A 17,309-nucleotide genomic window follows, 5' to 3' on the forward strand; every position below is an offset into this window, starting at 1 on the left:
TCTGTCTCTATGTCTCTCTCTCTTTTACACACACAGATACACAAACACACACACACACAGATTTTCTGAGCCAAGGGATATTCACATTGGTCATGATTGTCTCTTCTATTGATAAGTAAACTTGGGGCTGCTAGTGATAAACACTCTCACAAACTCCTTCAATGTTGAGCCTGGGGAATGTGCGTAATCGAATAAATTGATTTTGACTACATGATAAAAGCTATAGCTTTTTCTAATATTGCTCATAAAATACACTGGAGTGTGTTGTTACAAGCATAAAGTATAACTTTTGTGATACTTTAGTCATTACAAACACAGAAAAGCACAGAATCAACACCAAAAAGTGAGCTAATCCAGCTAAAGTTATCAGGCCCTGGCCCTACCACTGGCCCTTATTCATCAGTAACTCAACCTGGTCGATAAAGCTTGAGTTCCACCAACACAAAGTGTAACTCTGGCCATTACAGTCACATAAGCAATTACCAGAATTTCTACAAGTGCTAATCAGGCCAAAGTTAGCAGCCGCAAACTCACTTATTAGTAACTCTCAATAGCCTGATTAACACTTTTGTCATCAAACAGCAACAGCATCAAGATAGTGCAATATCACTTCATTACTTAGTATTCCAAGGTTGTGTTTGGCATGTGTCCTTATGTCTCTTTTAGTTCACTCCAGCCAATTCCAGAAACCCACAGGGACACGGGGGAAGACAACAAACTTCTCAAAGACAGTCTCCCGAAGAGGGGCTTGAACCCACAACCCCAGGACCCTGGAGCTGTGTGACAGCAACATTACCTGCAGTGCCGCCATGTGCTAGAAGCTGTAATTTTAAGGTAAAAAATACTACATAGTGTTCCTTTAAATATTTGTTTCATAATTTCTTATTTCATTTCAAGAACAAACAACTCATTACTCTTCTAAAAACACACCTAGCTGCTAGTTATATTTGAAATAAGTTGTGCATAATTTGCTCTATTCTCTATGCTCTATGGTTTCTTGAGATTTGCATTCAGGGTTTGTTCAAAGGTTTGCTTACCAATACCAATTTGTAACAGTGCTTGTGCCAGGTGAAAACCTGGTGCTGATAAGAAAATGAAAAATGAACGTTAGGGGCCATCTAGTGGATAGACTAAGTAAGTAATCATATCTGCCATCTTATGTATTCCAGTGAGAATAAAAAAATGAAGTATTTTCTTATCTTTTCAGAAACTCTCCATTACTTAGCACATTGTTTAATAATATCATTGTCCAGTTAAGCAGCTCTGTGTGTAACATATATATTATATAAGACACATTCACTGCTCATGTATAACAAACATCTGTTGAATCTTTCATGAATCTGTGATTCCTTTCATGGACAATATCATTCATCACCATTTTTTTCCAAGCAGAAGTGAGACTGATGTATCTCCAGTGCTTATCTGATCATGTCACCAGACACTGGACTTGGTGTACAGCCACCTGGGGTTGATATCCTATCCAGCATTTCCTGGGTTTTGTTACAGTGCTAGTCTTACTATCACTCCAACATCGCAAGGGACAAGCCGACTGTGTGTTTGGGTCAGCTGTTATAAATAAAAAAACAAAAAAACAAAAAAACAAAGAAATAAATGTACATAGCCTTTTAAAGAAACCCCTATATTTCTAAGATTATTATTCAGTTAGTAAAATTAAGACTTGTTTCTACCCTTTTGGCTCTACAAAAAATATAATATTAAACATTTATGTTCATTTAAAGTATGCTCACTGTACAATTTATTTTAAACACTGATTTGCAGTATTGACCTAATTAGTATGATCAACATTATACTCAATGTATATGTACAGTTAAAGATTATTTTTGCAGTTTAGTTTCAGATCACATTTTCACTCTTGACCTACCCAGTATGAATTCAAGTTAGCTCTGTGGTCAATTTAGCTCATCATATAGTGGATGTTTGTATGAGGGCGTGATTTGCACATGGTAATAACCTTATAAACAAATAAATAATATAAATATACAAAAATAATCATATTCATGCTAAAAATATATAAAAATTTATTTATTTATTTGACAATATTAGATACACATTAGAATTATTTCTTTATTCTGACATTCTGACGCCCTACTAATAAAACATCCCTATTAGCATTGAAATTTCATGGTAGTCTCTGTATGCTCCCACTCAGGAGTTTCTTTTCTACATTTCAAATGGTGTATCAAATAGAGAGCTACAAGCTAAGTGGCCAATGATAACATCCAGCTGTAATTTACTTAAATCAGTATTTGCTGTCAGAACTGACAGAATCCTTAAATGTCCTAAAAAGACTGGATAAAGGTTGAGCCTGCCCTGTGTTCTTATACTGAGAAGTAGGTGGCACATGCTCTAGCACTGAGCTTTAGTGTGGGTGGCGGTCACAAAGCCCCTTCATTGCACCTTCAATAAACCGTCCAGGTTTTGTCCTTGAGGTTTCATGTGTTACGGTCAGGGTCCTGACACATTCTTTTTAGTTCATAAGAGAGCTGTGTCACACGACAAGAGCTATGCAGAGGTGATGATGGAAAGAACAGCCTGAGGAAAACATAAGAACTGAACGTAAGAAGTAAACATGACGTGTGGAGAAAAGATCTAAAAAATATCAAAAGTAAGATGAAGTCACTGTTAATACTGGACACCACAGAAAAGAGATTTGAAACATTTTTTTTTTTCAAAATATATTGTGATATTGTCATGAAATATGCATTATTCATTATGTATTCTGTTAAAGGATTTGCATCACTTCTCAATATTTTATGAATTATTGAACAATATTTTATTAATTTATTATTTTATAATAATAAAATTTAATTATTTTATAAACCAGTGTTACAAACTATATAAAAAAGTCCTTGTGTTTAAAACAAGAGTAAGGTGGTTAATATGATTTTGGAAAAATTGGAATAAAATGGAATAAAATAAAATGGAAATTGATTTGATATTGTGTTGGTAGTGCCTCTGTCACACAGCTCAAGGGGCCTGGTGTTGTGGGTTCAAGCCCTGCCTTGAGTGACTGTCTAAGAGGAGTTTGGTGTGTTCCCCCTGTGCCTGCATGGGTTTTTCCAGGTGCTCCCACAGTCCAAAAACACATAGGTAGGTGGGTTGCATATTCAAAATCGTCCCTAGGTGAGAGGAAGTGAGTGAATTTGTGAGTATGTGGTACCTTGCTATAGACAGACACCCAGTGATTCTGGGTTAGTGCCGGACCCACCATGCCCCTGAACTGGAAAGGCAGTTACAGACAATGTATTAATCACTTATTTGATATTTTAATTAACTAAAAGATGTTTTATTAGCTCTATTCAAATTAAATTTGCCACAGCTGGATTTTTTGTGATTTGACATTGAGCTGCTAGTGAGCAATGAGAATTGAAATGGAAGGTGAGAAACCCCTTAGTTTGAAAACAATTCACGCAGTTCCAAAAAGACACCTACGCCAAGATAATAATGGACAGCAATTCTGCAGTTTCTATCACATTAATTAGAGAAAGCATGCATAGATCCTTAATCCTAAATCGATGTTCTGCACCCAGTGCACCAATTGGTTATTAACACCTATTGTGAGTTGCCCTAAGAATAGCACAGCAGCTCCAAACCCATAAAGACACTCGCCTTCAGCCTGGACCACATGCTATACATAGTTTACCCTCACTAGGAGCAGGTGCTGGCTGGCATGGAGCCTGCAAGGGCCAATAGAGGAGCTAGAGGTGACAGGTCTAATGTGTTGAGAACCTAAGCCCAGCCAAGCATGAACTCCCCCCGGTAATGTGAGTAGACTGAGGTCTAGTCCCAGCCTCAGGGGCCAGTAGTTCCAAATGGTGTCATCCTGTCTGGAGCAGAACAGTGCTGTGATTGCAGATGTGTTTTAACTAAAGAGTACAAGGTTATTACAAAAATACATGACAGCTTGCTGTCACATTCCAAACACCCACTGAGTCAGCTTTGGTAATCCTAGATATTGTCACTGTCTGAAAAAAACCTGTATCTCCAAAATAGTATCTTTATAGAAGGGGAAAAAAGTCTTAGCTTTCAATGGAAGTCAATGGAAGCAGAGTTTATTTCAACTTTGGAGCATATCTACTGCTTTGGGAAAGATATACAGTATATATTTAAAGTTATAGTTAGAACATGACTGCATTAATGTGAGGCTGTTCCTAATGTCTCACTTTCCAGGCATTACTTTTGTATGGAGATTGCACAAAGCATGAGAGAACAGTTGAAACAATTGGTGCTTGTAGTAGAAATATTTTAAGTATAGACAATAGTTGTGCAGCTGATTGTTCCATTACCTAATTATCCCAAATTTGTCTATATTTTTGTCCACCATCTCAAAGCCAACATAATAGATATCACAGCTACAATAAATATCCAACCTTCAGACTCATATATCCAGGCTGACTGGGTACATCTGCAAAACTATAATGGACCAAAACAGCCTTTAAGGGCAAACAGGGCAATCAAGTTCTAATTCATCTGATGGATTTTGGAATAAATATTAGATGAGCTACGTGCTAGTATAATAAGAATTAATGAAGTAACTTTTGAAATGCATTGAAATAAACACAAAGTACAGCTATATATAGTGGCCAATAGCTATCAGTATATTTGTTAATCACTTCTCCAATACTCAAGTAGCAGTCGGGAACTGACAAATGTGTACATATGCTCCTTCTTTATGGCAACCACAATCCAAAACACAACACAACAAGATGGGCAGATGGACAGTGTGGAGGCAACACATGGTTTTCAACTCAGTAAAACACACAAACAAAACACAATGTGCATATCACACCAGACATTGCAAACAGTGCAATTTACTACAAAATGACATTTTGTATCTCACAGGGTCCACATTTGACATTACAGTGGACCAATAAATGGCATACAATTAAAGACAAGACTAAGTTTACATTTTTTTTAGGCAAAATTAAAAAAGTTACTATGCCGCTATAAATTATATTACTAATCCAAACAGACCATCATTTACAGTTTTACTTTCCTGAATAATAACAAAACATTGGAAGTTACAGAGCTCCTCTAGGGACATTTCTTTCTAATAAAAACAATGAACGGTCACTACTTACTAAGATACTGGAATAAGATTCTACTGCACACAAGACAATAAATAAGTCACTACTTTGATCACACCTTGACTATCACGATCCCATGTTTTCCCAAGTCATTTTTATGTATTAGGATCCCATACTCATGAAGTAGGTGTTACCATGCATTATTGTTATTAAAGTGTTGTTATCAGTGAGCCTCCATACACAGCTATTTGGAAATACTTTTACTATAAAAAAGGTAAAAAAGACACAAAAACACTATATGGCAAAAAAGCATTTTCATATGTTTGTTGCCAAGGCTCCATTTATTTTGCTGTAAACCAGTAAGGTGTAATACACACGTTAAAAAAAACACGAAAGAGTGTAAATGCTAATTACTGGCCAATTTGGGAATTTCATATGCAAGGTCAAATTTATTAATTCATTCATTCATTGTCTGTAAGCGCTTTTCCAGTTCAGGGTCGTGGTGGGTACGGAGCCTACCCGGAATCACTGGGCGCAAGGCAGGAACACATCCTGGAGGGGGCGCCAGTCCTTCACAGGGCGACACATTCACACATTCACTCACACCTATGGACACATTTGAGTTGGCAATCGACCTATCAATATGTGTACCAACCGTGCTGCCCCAAGGTCACATTTAATTGTTTTTTATTTTCATGAAAGTCATAATTTTAACCTGTTCATCCCAAAATGAGCCAGACTCACACCATAGTGCTGAGTGTGGACAACTCCTCTGCCTGGCCCTGCTTGTTGGGCAGGGATTTTAGATATTCCAGATGGCGTCGAGCATCCTCTCGGTTGTGCCTCACGTAGTACACCAGGTAAGAAATGACCATGGCGAACCAGCCAAACATGGTCACCAGCATGGCCACATCTGTGGTCCTCTTGAGGGCAGCACAGAGGTCCAGATCCGCTGCAACTAACACAAAGGGCACACCGCGGGCTCCTACGTCTCCTGGCTCTGAGCTGTTACAAACCACTCCTGCCAGGGAAGAGGGCTCCAGCTGCAGCTGAGGCATGGACACCTGTAGACGGCAGTCACACATCCAGGGGTTGTGGCTGAGGTTGGCCTGTGCCTGGAGCTCCCCAAGAGCCTCAGGATCCAGAGTCTCAAGCAGATTGAAGGAAAGGTCTAGGCTGGACAGAGAATCAGCCAGGCCATGGAAGGCTCCAGGTTCCAGCTGGACCAGCCGGTTGTGGGACAGGTCCAGCTCGATCAGCAGAGGGAGCCCCACGAATGAGTCTGCAGGCACACTGACCAGCAAGTTGTAATCCAGGTAAAGACGACGTGTCTGGTTGGGCAGGTCACGTGGCATTGTTAGCAGGTTCATGTTACTGCATCGTACAACCAATCCGCCGTCCCAGCTTTCCGAGCAGTAACAACTTTCCGGACATTCAGCTGCCAGCTGCGGTAAATCATGCCCAAGGCCTAGGCAAAAAAATATCACTGTCCAATATTGTCCAACATTTTTCTGATATTGTTAATACACATTTGAGAAATTGCCATTAAATATTAAAATATTTTTCCCATATTTCCCAGCCCTCCCAGTACTGACCCAACACTTGGAGCAGCAGGCAAGACAAGGCCAGAGTCAGGAATAGAGGTCCAACTGGCTGCAGCATGGTAGAACACAAGCATCTCCTCCCCAGGGGCCCTGAGATGCTGGACCATCAGTAAGAGGCAGACTATACAAGCTGTCTCACAAACATGGCTGTAGGATGCAGGCACAGGAAAACAAGTTATTACAATTGACACCCTGCTATCACAGCGGCAGCTGATCGTTTTAGAGTTATTCTGAGGGTAAATGGCCCTTTTGTTACACTTAATTATCATCAAGCAACTGTGCAGTTAGAACAAAGATGCGGTTGGGGGGGGGGGGGGGGGTGCAGCTGAAGCGAAATGAATGAGAGACAAAGAAAGAGAAGGAAAGGAAGAAAGTGGTTTACCATGTGTAAGTGTATTACCATATATACAGTTCATAATTGCATATTTTATGTTTCAGTTCTCATCACAATCAGCACACACTCCCTCTGCTGAAAATTCTCTTCATCAACACTCACTGTTGGGCCTTCAGACTACTAAATGGGGATAGAGCTAATTAGTCTGTCACCACCATTTCAACATGACTGTAAATTGTTTTGACATTTTGTCCTACTTTCTTTTAGTTTGTTATAGCGCCTGTGGACACTGGGCTGGATTCGCTTTAAGTACATCTTAGGTCAGTGCATCTCCTGTTTCGTGGTCAGTGAGTAATCAACTGTTAACTGAAACATAACACAAGATGGTATTCTGCACATTCTCTGTGACAGAGTGCATCCTATTACTAATGTTTCACACAATGGACTTAACACATATTATACCATAGCTTACAATACAGACCCACCACACTGTAGTAAGGTACCATTGTTATTGTTACAACAATAATGCAATTTCCAATATATATTCCAATATATATATAATTTTGGACATCACTCAACCAAATACTGTAACTGTAACTGCAACACTGATTGACTACATTGTGATATATGTATATTATCCCAAGCAAGCTAAAGTTTGTTCTTTGTAGGAGGTGCTTATGTATTTAAATGCTATCTTAGATGATGGCACTTAAGCCACAGTTACTGAGCCTTTATTATTTTTTCTTGGCAGGCTGTGTGAAGAGGAAAATCAGGTTCTCATCCCTCATTGCTTGCTAGCAGCTTAACACAGGGTCACAACAGTGAGCCAAAAATAGCCTGGTTAATTTGGTAACAGGGTGATTGCAGGGAAGATTTTATTTAATTACATTGTTATATTGACTGAAAAGAAACTATATCAGTGTAATGGTAAATATTTTTCCTCATTTCCCCCTGTGTCAGTGTCTGTCTCTTCAGAACACAATCTGCATTTCCCCCTAAGAACCTTGTACCCTCTTAAAAACAACTTTTAAAGACTAACGCTGCCAGTAATGAGACTCTTATGTTATTTCTTTCAAATCTTAAAAGTTTTCACACTCAACAAATTCTTATTTTCAGACTGGGCTCTGTAAGGAATCAATAGAGCTTCTTCCAAAAAATAAATAATAAAAAAAAAAATGCGTTTTGGTCCCTGTTTTTAAGAATGTACAATGTTCATAGGGGGAAATGTAAACGGTGTTCTGGAGAGACAGACAAAAATAAAATGTAATTTAAATATCACAAAATACATAATTTAAAATTACTTAAATGTCTTTCTTTTGTTTTTATAACATTTTTACGGTCTGTATACCCATCTGAAAAATAAATCTACTTACCTTGAAATCTGTAGTCTATACACACTTGCCATTCACACCGATTTCCCAAACATAATGAGGTTAAATCATCAATAAACTGTGTTTCTTCAGTATTCTGTGGCTCTGTGGCAGGTTCTGTTTGTAGAGATGAAGCTCAGGTTGATACACAGCTCTCTCACTCATTTCTGGACTTCACTCTGCCGGTCAGTCTCAGTTTTAAAGAGAACTGGATACCGCCGAGTGGCTGACCAAGCGCCAAGGAACAGGCCCTCTCCCCCCGGCAGAGGGCGCCAGATTCGCCGCCTCCTAACACCGGCCTTTCCTAATTTACTCGGTCCATTCTCCAGAAGGATGTGAGCAACGCAGGGAACTAATTACATCTTATTTCATCCTCCTACAACATAAGCAGCTAAGTGCGACTTGAAAGCTCAAGGGTCTATACTGATAAACTAATAGTAAACCTGGTAGACACATTAAGAATTGATTGTTTATTCCAGGGACAGTTTTTAGATTACACGAGGAAACTGGAGCACCTGGAGGTAATCAACAGAGAGAACCAGTGACACAAGCTGAGGAGCAAACAAAACGGGCACCAACATCCTGGAGGTGTGCAGCAGCAATGTGTGAGACATAGAATATGCTGTTAGGATCCAGCAAGGCTAATTTTATTCATGAGTGCATCCAGCATCTTGGTATGAATTTTGTTGGATTCTGTTTCATATTTACTGGAGCAGAAGTCCTGTAGCAACCACCGGACTGCCAGTCTAACACCTTTGTCCACTGCCAGTGATTAACAGAGCGACAGCTCAGGGGTTTATGCAGGTAAATGACTTTGTCCTTTTCTGCCGTCAGAACAATCAACACCCAACACATACATACATACAAAATAAATAAATAATAAATAAATAAAATACCTAAGTGACTTTCTCAAAGTCATAAAATTGGTAGAAGAAGCCAGTTTTTATTCAGAAATCCTAGGCCACTTTCACCTTTGGTGTCACTTTGGGCAGTGAGCGTTAGTGTTGATGTTTAATGTGCAATGTTTTATTTTAATAATTTCCAGCTTTAGAATTAACTTTCTAAACAATATGTAAGGGGTGGCACGGTGGTGCAGCAGGTAGTGTTGCAGTCACACAGCTCCAGGGACCTGGAGGTTGTGGGTTCGATTCCCGCTCTGGGTCACTGTACTCCGGGTTCCTCCCACAGTCCAAAAAACACACGTTGGTAGGTGGATTGGCGACTCAAAAGTGTCCCTAGGTGTGAGTGTGTGAGTGAATGTATGAGTGTGTGTTGCCCTGAGAAGGACTGGCGCCCCCTCCAGGGTGTATTCCAGCCTTGCGCCCAATGATTCCAGGTAGGATCTGGACCCACCGCGGCCCTGAACTGGATAAGGGTTACAGATAATGAATGAATGAACAATACGTAACATAAAAATGAGCAAGGTAAAGTGTAAATTAATAAAAATATATTACTGTATATTTTATCCAGAAGCTATTTTGGAACCTCACAGGCTATTAGCTGACAATTAATTATAATTGCACAGGGAGTCCCAGACTCCATAGAGAGTCTTTAGAAAGAGCCAGACTGAGTCTGGTTGGTACCTTTCACCACTTAACGTGGCCAAGAACCACCTACTACTACAGGAAAAGAAAATTGACAGACATGTAAAAAGGACCAGTTACAAGTTTGCTACTTTGGCGTGATGTTCAGAAGGAGGCCCTAAAAGTATCAAGGCTTGCATGAGATGAACTGTACCTCGCCTTTGTGGTCAGCGAGAGTAGCTGGTTGCAGTTGGGAGGGGAGGGTAGAAAAGAGCAGTCAACATGGACAGTAGCCTCCCACAGCCATGTGAGCTCTGGCAGATCTCATGGCATTTCATGTCATGAACTACGTCTTAATTAAAATAATAAAGTAAATAAACTTACTTAATGAGAGATCATGACATTATTACTGTACATACAGGGTCTTTAGGAGATAATTGAGATTTACATTTTAGAAGTAAACAAAACAAACGTCATAGATTTTTAGCCAATGAGGATTAAGCTCTGTCATCATCAGGCTGTCTCTTGTCTTGCTCTGTCTCTTGTCTCATCAGGCTCTGGAGCCTGTTGCTACCAGTTTTCTCAAATAGGCTTGGCAGCTTCAAGTCGCAATCAAGGCACTCACTGATGACAGTGACGAGTAATAACGGTGAGCCAGTGAGAATTCTTCCTACTCACTTATACAAAGCCTCATTTCTGTAATGGAACGTCCTCCAGTGTCCATGACGTAAAATTATACAGCATTTAGAGAACCGCTTAATAGGCTTTAAAAGGCTATGTCAGAGAGACTCTGAAAGCAGATGGTGCCAGTATGCATCTCAATAGTTCTTCTGTTGGAGAGAAAGCAGCTGTGCAGTCTTTATTATATAGCATGGGACTGAGGAGGGCTGTTGATATGCTAACTGAAGAATTCTATGGGATGAGACTGGGGATGAAATAGATAGGAGGCTATGGCATGCATCATGTGGGTCGTGGGTTTTGCTTGCCTTCTCGTACCCGAGTCCTTCACAGGGCGACACACACTCACATTCATTTACTTATTAGTGCTGATTATTGTATGTCAGTTCCTGCCCTGTGCTGTCAGCCAGTGACCAAAATATATTTAGCTCACATGATGTAAATAGACAAATGCTGGATACTCTGGGCACCATGAAAATGGCTTTTAGGTTGGGGTCAATGATTTGGCTATATATGTTTCATTTTCTCAGGGAGTCCATTCAGGCAGTCCTCCTTGGCTTAGATTTTCTATTTAGCAATCATGCTCAGCTGAATTTATAATAGAGGTATGGAATTGAGGTGTTACAGCTGGGGAACACCAGCACAGTGCAGAATTGAAACCTAAGTGCTATAGTATTTGTATGGCCAGTACGTTGACTATCCACCCTGAGTGAGACACTGGTACTGTGTGCCCACCTAGCGCTACTAACCACCCAGCGTTACTAATCTAACCTCATTGAATTTTGATGGTTACCTGGAGCCAGACTCCATAATTGTGGTGATTGCACATGCAGTGACATGCATCAGGAATGACATTATATTTGCCTGTGTCTTAAGCCTTACTTTAAAAGACGTTATACTCAGACAGGCGGTGTCTATAAAAACACCTAGAAAAAAACTATATACAAGTCATAAAGTCATATATGTTTTGAAGTTAAAGTTTTTATTTCAAGAGTCATAAACACATAACTATATTTAAAAAATAAAATCTAGTTGTTGATACATTACCATGCTGAAAGCATTGCTCTTGGCTGTGTCACCATGCAGCTTTGGTATTCGATACCTGTTCCTTGTGATATATCATATATAAAATTGATTTTGATTGTTATGCCACTGCCTTTTTGAGAATATATGGCCATTGCGTTAAGGCAACTAATTTCTATAACGCAGGGCTGAAACCACTGCACCTTGTGGTAAGGTCATTCAGCTGTTCTTATTAACAATTAGCTCAGCATCCTCAGTGTAGGGGATTTCAATGTGCCACAGTAAAAATTACTTTAGGATTAAAGTAGACATACTGAGCAGGAAGCATGTCCAAAATGTTTGAAGGCCCTGCTTTAGTGGACCATTGCCTAGATCAACTGGGAACTTGCAAAGAGCGCTCAAGGTTTATTCTTTCAAGGTGGTGGTTAATTGCTTTATAATTCCTGTAATTGATTTAACACCTTTGTGTTCTCTATTTGTATTTTATTTCCATTTTTTGCAACTTACCAAAGTCCTTTCTTTTTTTTTCGTCCCATTTAAAACTCCCTTTTAACAGTGTTTTTTTAGTGTGTAGTATAAGAAATTACAGCATGAACTCAAATGTGACTGGCGTACCTTGCTTCAATCAACAATATTAATATCATAATACATGTTCCAAACCAGTGTGTCTTCCTAGAGATAGGGTGACCATTTGACTTATTTAGCACATGAACAGGCAAAGCAGAAAGAGCCACAACAACTCTCACTGTGGGACCAGGAAACTTAATCAATATCAAAGGAAGTTTATTACTGAGTATTCAACAACCACAGACAAACCACAGGAAAAGGGAACTAGTCTAAACATGAAGGCGACAGAACTCAATTTCCACTGAGTTAGAACTTGAGTGGCATTTACACATAGACTGTATTCAGACACAACTGACATCACAGCCTTCAGGAGGAGCTCAGGGGAAGGCGGTATTGTAAAGCTATATATGCTGTGTTTTTCTACTACTCAATGTTCAGTCCAGCTCCGCTGAATCCATGGTACATCACTGTATCTTGCAACTTCTTGCTTTAATAAAGGTTTTCCATTTTTCATCAATTTTGAAAGGCGTCCCATTTTTACCTACAGTAGACAAATCACACACAAGAGAGCAATTTATAATGTATTTATTGAACACAGAATTTACAGGCACACAACATTTATAACTTCAGAAAGATTGTCAATCCACCGTTAGTGTGTGGAAACCCATTTACATCATGACAGTGACATCTGATATTTGTGCTAATGTCATGATCCTATGATGAATATAGATTTTCCTTAATGTTTTGAAAATAAGAGAATATTTCTGAAGTCCTAGAATTTGTGAGAAGTCTGTATGTCTGCGATATGCCCAAGTCCCCAAGCTATAACTATGAATGCTTACATTTGCAGGACCCATCCTTCTCCTCCTCTAGTGTGGCCTTCACATCTCCCACAGCGATCAGCAGCTGGGCCAGGTAGTATGTTGTCATAACAATGTGCCTGCCATACTCCAGATGCTCAAAGGCTTTGAATTGCTGCACTGCAAGTGTAAAGTCAGAAACCATAAAGATCATGCCACCCAGCATGAACCATGGATTCTGTGTATGTGCGGCCAAAGTTGCCATGGAAACAATGAGGAGTTCATAGACCCCTACAGCTGGAATAAAGACACTAGGATTTGGGGAATTCTTATAAATGTATGGCAACAGCCAGACATAAGCTACTATAGCTATTCCCCACATCACAACATATAGGATGTACATTCCAGTACAGGATTTAGAGTGAGAGGAATTATAAAAGAAATAGAAGTAGACAGAATACAGTATGTGGGCCAGAGCAAAGCAGATCATTCCTGCAAAGGGAGGAGAGGAGTTGTGATTAGTATTTGAAACAAATGTTCACACATGGAATCTAAATTGTGATGTCAGTAACTGTAATGTGACAGTTCATGACTACATGCCCAATACTGGAATTAGAAATAGAATTTGTTGTTTCCTTACCCGGCAGGAAAAGATTTGGCCAAATGAGACTGATATCCCCGCCTGCTGAAAACAGCAACCCTCCAGCCACGCCCAGCAGACTTTTCCATCCATTATAATAGAGCACCATGAGTGCCAGTGAGATCACAGGGGCTGACTTTACAGCAGCAGCCAGGAAAGTTGTTTCTGAATCTGGGATCCACAGGTAGAAATATATGGCTACAGAAGCAAAGAAAGGGAGGAGAGAAAGAAAGAGGGTGCAGAACTGACAAAGGAGATATAAGAGAGAAAAGGAAAAGAAGCAAAAAGTTATTATTTGTTTGTTTTTAGTACTAAAAAATATATGACCATTATATCACAAATATTGTTTCTTCCTTTGAGAATACACTGCATATTGTATGAATCAAATGTACATTGCATAACTGTCTCACAGAAAGATATAAAATAGATCTAAAAGAATACTTATAAGAATATACAAACTGGATTCCAAAAAAGTTGGGACACTAAACAAATTGTGAATAAAAACTGAATGCAATGATGTGGAGGTGCCAACATCTAATATTTTGTTCAGAATAGAACACAAATCACAGATCAAAAGTTTAAACTGAGAGAATGTATCATTTTAAGGGAAAAATGTTGTTTCAAAATTTCATGGCGTCAATAAATCCCCAAAAAGTTGGGACAAGGCCATTTTTTACCACTGTGTGGCATCCCCCCTTCTTACAACACACAACAGACGTCTGGGGACAGAGGAGACCAGTTTCTCAAGTTTAGAAATAGGAATGCTCTCCCATTCATGTCTAATACAGGCCTCTAACTGTTCAATCGTCTTGGGCCTTCTTTGTCGCACCTTCCTCTTTATGATGCGCCAAATGTTCTCTATAGGTGAAAGATCTGCACTGCAGGCTGGCCATTTCAGTACCCGGATACTTCTCCTACGTAGCCATGATGTTGTGATTGCTGCAGAATGTGGTCTAGCATTATCTTGTTGAAAAATGCAGGGTCTTCCCTGAAAGAGATGACGTCTAGATGGGAGCATATGTTGTTCTAGAACCTGAACATAGTTTGCATTAATGGTGCCTTTCCAGACATGCAAGCTGCCCATGCCACAAACACTCATGCAACCCCATACCATCAGTGATGCAGGCTTCTGAACGGAGCGTTGATAACAACTTGGGTTATCCTTGTCCTCTCTGGTCCGTATGACATGGCGTCCCAGTGTTCCATAAAGAGGTCTTCCATTTTGCCACACTCCATTTTAAAAGACTCCTGGCCCAGTGCAAACGTCTGAGTTTCTGGAGCTTGCTTAGAAATGGCTTCCTCTTTGCACTGTAGAGTTTCAGCTGGCAACGGTGGATGGCACAGTGGATTGTGTTCACTGACAAAGCTTTCTGGAAGTATTCCTGAGCCCATTCTGTTATTTTCTTGACAGTGGCATTCCTGTTTGAGGTGCAGTGACGTTTAAGGGCCCGGAGATCACGAGCATCCAGTAGAGTTTTATGGCCTTGACCCTTACGCACAGCAATTGTTCCAGATTCTCTGAATCTTTTGATGATTTTATGCACGGTTGATGATGATAACTTAAAAGTCTTTGCTATTTACACTGGGTAACACCATTCTGGTATTGCTGCACTATCTTTCTGCACAACAATGGTGGAATTGGTGATTCTCTTACCATCTTGGCTTCAGAGAGACACTGACACTCTGAGAAGCTCTTTTTATACCCAATCATGTTGTCAATTGACCTAATTAGTGTTTATTGGTCTTCCAGCTGTTGGTTATATGCTCAATTTCCCTTTTCCAGCCACTTATTGCTACTTGTCCCAACTTTTTTGGGATTTGTTGACACTGTGAAATTTTGAATCAACATATTTTTCCTTTAAAATGTTACATTTACTCAGATTCAACTTTTGATCTGTCATCTATGTTTTATTACGAATAAAATATTGACATTTGCTATCTCCACATCATTGCATTCAGTTTTTATTCACAAATTGTTTAGTGTCCCAACTTTTTTTTTTTTTGGAGTCCGGTTTGTATACCAAGGGATTGTTCCTGATTATAAGCTGATCTTTAAATTGAACAATGATACAACTGTTCAACAAACAACAGAGACTGTACCTCTTAAGGAAGTTAAACATGTTTATTGTGGACAGGAAGATCATCAGCCCGTTCTGTAAGACATTTACTGAATCATTTTTTTATGATTGCTTGCTTTGGAAATTTTAATGTTCAAAATAAAAGCATCCCAAATTGGGGAAGTTGGCAAACAAAACTGACATTGTGTAAACGTTGACAGAGAGTTATCTAGACCATTAAATTAACGTTTAGTTTTAGCTTCTTCTTTCTGGCTGCTGATTCAGGCTGCCTGTGGTGAACTGCAATTGATGGAGTAACTACTTTTTAATGCCCAAAGTTATAGGGGTATTACATTTGTGATATAGGTATTCTACTTTAGGTATAGGCGAAATTTTGAATCAACATATTTTTTTTTTAAATGTTACATTTACTCAGATTAAACTTTTGATCTGTCATCTATGTTCTATTACGAATAAAATATTGGCATTTGCCATCTCCACATCATTGCATTCAGTTTTTATTCACAATTTGTTTAGTGTCCCAACTTTTTTTGGAATCCGGTTTGTACAAAAAAAAATGCAATAAGTGTATTTGACACCTGCATATACCTATTATAATAATATGTATTATTATTCTTATTATTTATTTAAAAATAATTTATCTTCTCTTTAAGTGTAGTGCTTGTATAAAATATATACAATTTCACTTAATTAAAATAAATAAAATATATCAATGCTGTGAAATTTAAAGGGTCTATTTAAAAAAAAAATTGTAGGAGATATGTTGTGAGGTACGCTGCCTTTTGAGGTACCTTTTGCTCTCACTGTGGCAGTACTCTTAAGAGTACATATAGAGTACCTGTAATAAGGGACATATTTCTAACATATTCTTTTCTAATTGTAGATTAAAATTTGTGTTGATTTAATTTGCCAAATTTTAACTCCAGGGCTTATATAATATTCATTTAAATTAAACAACGATGGACTGCCATGAGGAGAGATTTGGAAATGGTTAAACCAACACATTCACACACAGAATATCACAACTTACTGTAATAATGTTGTTTGTTGTAATTCTAACATTAGTTTTTTTTTTTTTTTTTTTTTTTTTATACAAATAACTTTTACTGCTTTTTACATCTCATCATTTACCAGCATCTAAGACTTAAAATTGCAAAGTACTGTGTGTAAATGTGCACATATACATACACACAATTATGTGAAGAAAATATGTGTTTTTGAGATGTTTTTGTATCTTGCCAGTCATTACCGTGTTCTTGCGATCATAGGAATTTGCATCAAAGACGTCCATTTTTCTGCCCTCTCACACGCCCAAAATGGAAGGGATGTCTTCTTCTGTGTCCAAATGTTAGTCTGTGTGGCACTGTATACCTCACTGGCTAAGATGACTTTGAAATTTAGACCGATATGTCTGATGCCTTATCTGTCGGATTGGTCAGCTACATAGACAGCCTTCCCACCATTATTTAGCACTTGTGATCCTGCGGTTACTTGACCGACATTACCAACGTCTTGTTTTTAACGTTTTGTTAATTTCTGTTCCTTTTAACGTACCAAGTGTGAAAATTTATTTTCCAGTTAGTTATATATATATATATCCTAAAAATAAGACACAACATCATCCAAAGGATCACTATAAACAAT

At 38.8% G+C, this 17,309-nt stretch overlaps 2 protein-coding genes across 2 annotated transcripts; both read right to left on the reverse strand.

Moving 5' to 3' along the window:
• Positions 1 to 4,969: 4,969 nt before the first annotated feature.
• Positions 4,970 to 8,511, reverse strand: lrrc3cb (leucine rich repeat containing 3Cb). Its single transcript, XM_066643030.1, has 3 exons — positions 8,360 to 8,511; positions 6,644 to 6,799; positions 4,970 to 6,516 (listed from the first exon to the last, which is right to left on the reverse strand). Exons 2-3 carry the CDS (start codon positions 6,708 to 6,710, stop codon positions 5,789 to 5,791), a joined length of 795 nt encoding a protein of 264 aa, XP_066499127.1. The 5' UTR covers positions 6,711 to 6,799; positions 8,360 to 8,511; the 3' UTR covers positions 4,970 to 5,788.
• Positions 8,512 to 11,626: 3,115 nt separating this feature from the next.
• Positions 11,627 to 17,060, reverse strand: LOC136665293 (lysoplasmalogenase TMEM86B-like). The gene is made up of 4 exons (XM_066642856.1): positions 16,915 to 17,060; positions 13,588 to 13,831; positions 12,990 to 13,439; positions 11,627 to 12,688 (listed from the first exon to the last, which is right to left on the reverse strand). The coding sequence occupies exons 1-4, from the start codon at positions 16,954 to 16,956 to the stop codon at positions 12,612 to 12,614; spliced, it is 813 nt and encodes a 270-aa protein (XP_066498953.1). The 5' UTR covers positions 16,957 to 17,060; the 3' UTR covers positions 11,627 to 12,611.
• Between the last annotated feature and the right edge of the window lie 249 nt (positions 17,061 to 17,309).

This window comes from Hoplias malabaricus, chromosome 13, assembly GCF_029633855.1.
Source record: "Hoplias malabaricus isolate fHopMal1 chromosome 13, fHopMal1.hap1, whole genome shotgun sequence".
NCBI lineage: Eukaryota > Metazoa > Chordata > Actinopteri > Characiformes > Erythrinidae > Hoplias > Hoplias malabaricus.

Bases quoted from the DNA above. Each gene is read 5' to 3' on its own strand.
- LOC136665293 (XM_066642856.1), bottom strand. From the start codon at position 16,956: ATGGACGTCTTTGATGCAAATTCCTATGATCGCAAGAACACG. The intron at 13,440-13,587 runs GTAAGGAAACAA...CTCCCTTTGCAG, and splicing joins GCCAAATCTTTTCCTGCCGG to GAATGATCTGCTTTGCTCTG. The intron at 12,689-12,989 runs GTAAGCATTCAT...TGTCTACTGTAG, and splicing joins GAAGGATGGGTCCTGCAAAT to GTAAAAATGGGACGCCTTTC.
- lrrc3cb (XM_066643030.1), bottom strand. From the start codon at position 6,710: ATGCTGCAGCCAGTTGGACCTCTATTCCTGACTCTGGCCTTGTCTTGC. The intron at 6,517-6,643 runs GTCAGTACTGGG...TTTTTTGCCTAG, and splicing joins CCTGCTGCTCCAAGTGTTGG to GCCTTGGGCATGATTTACCG.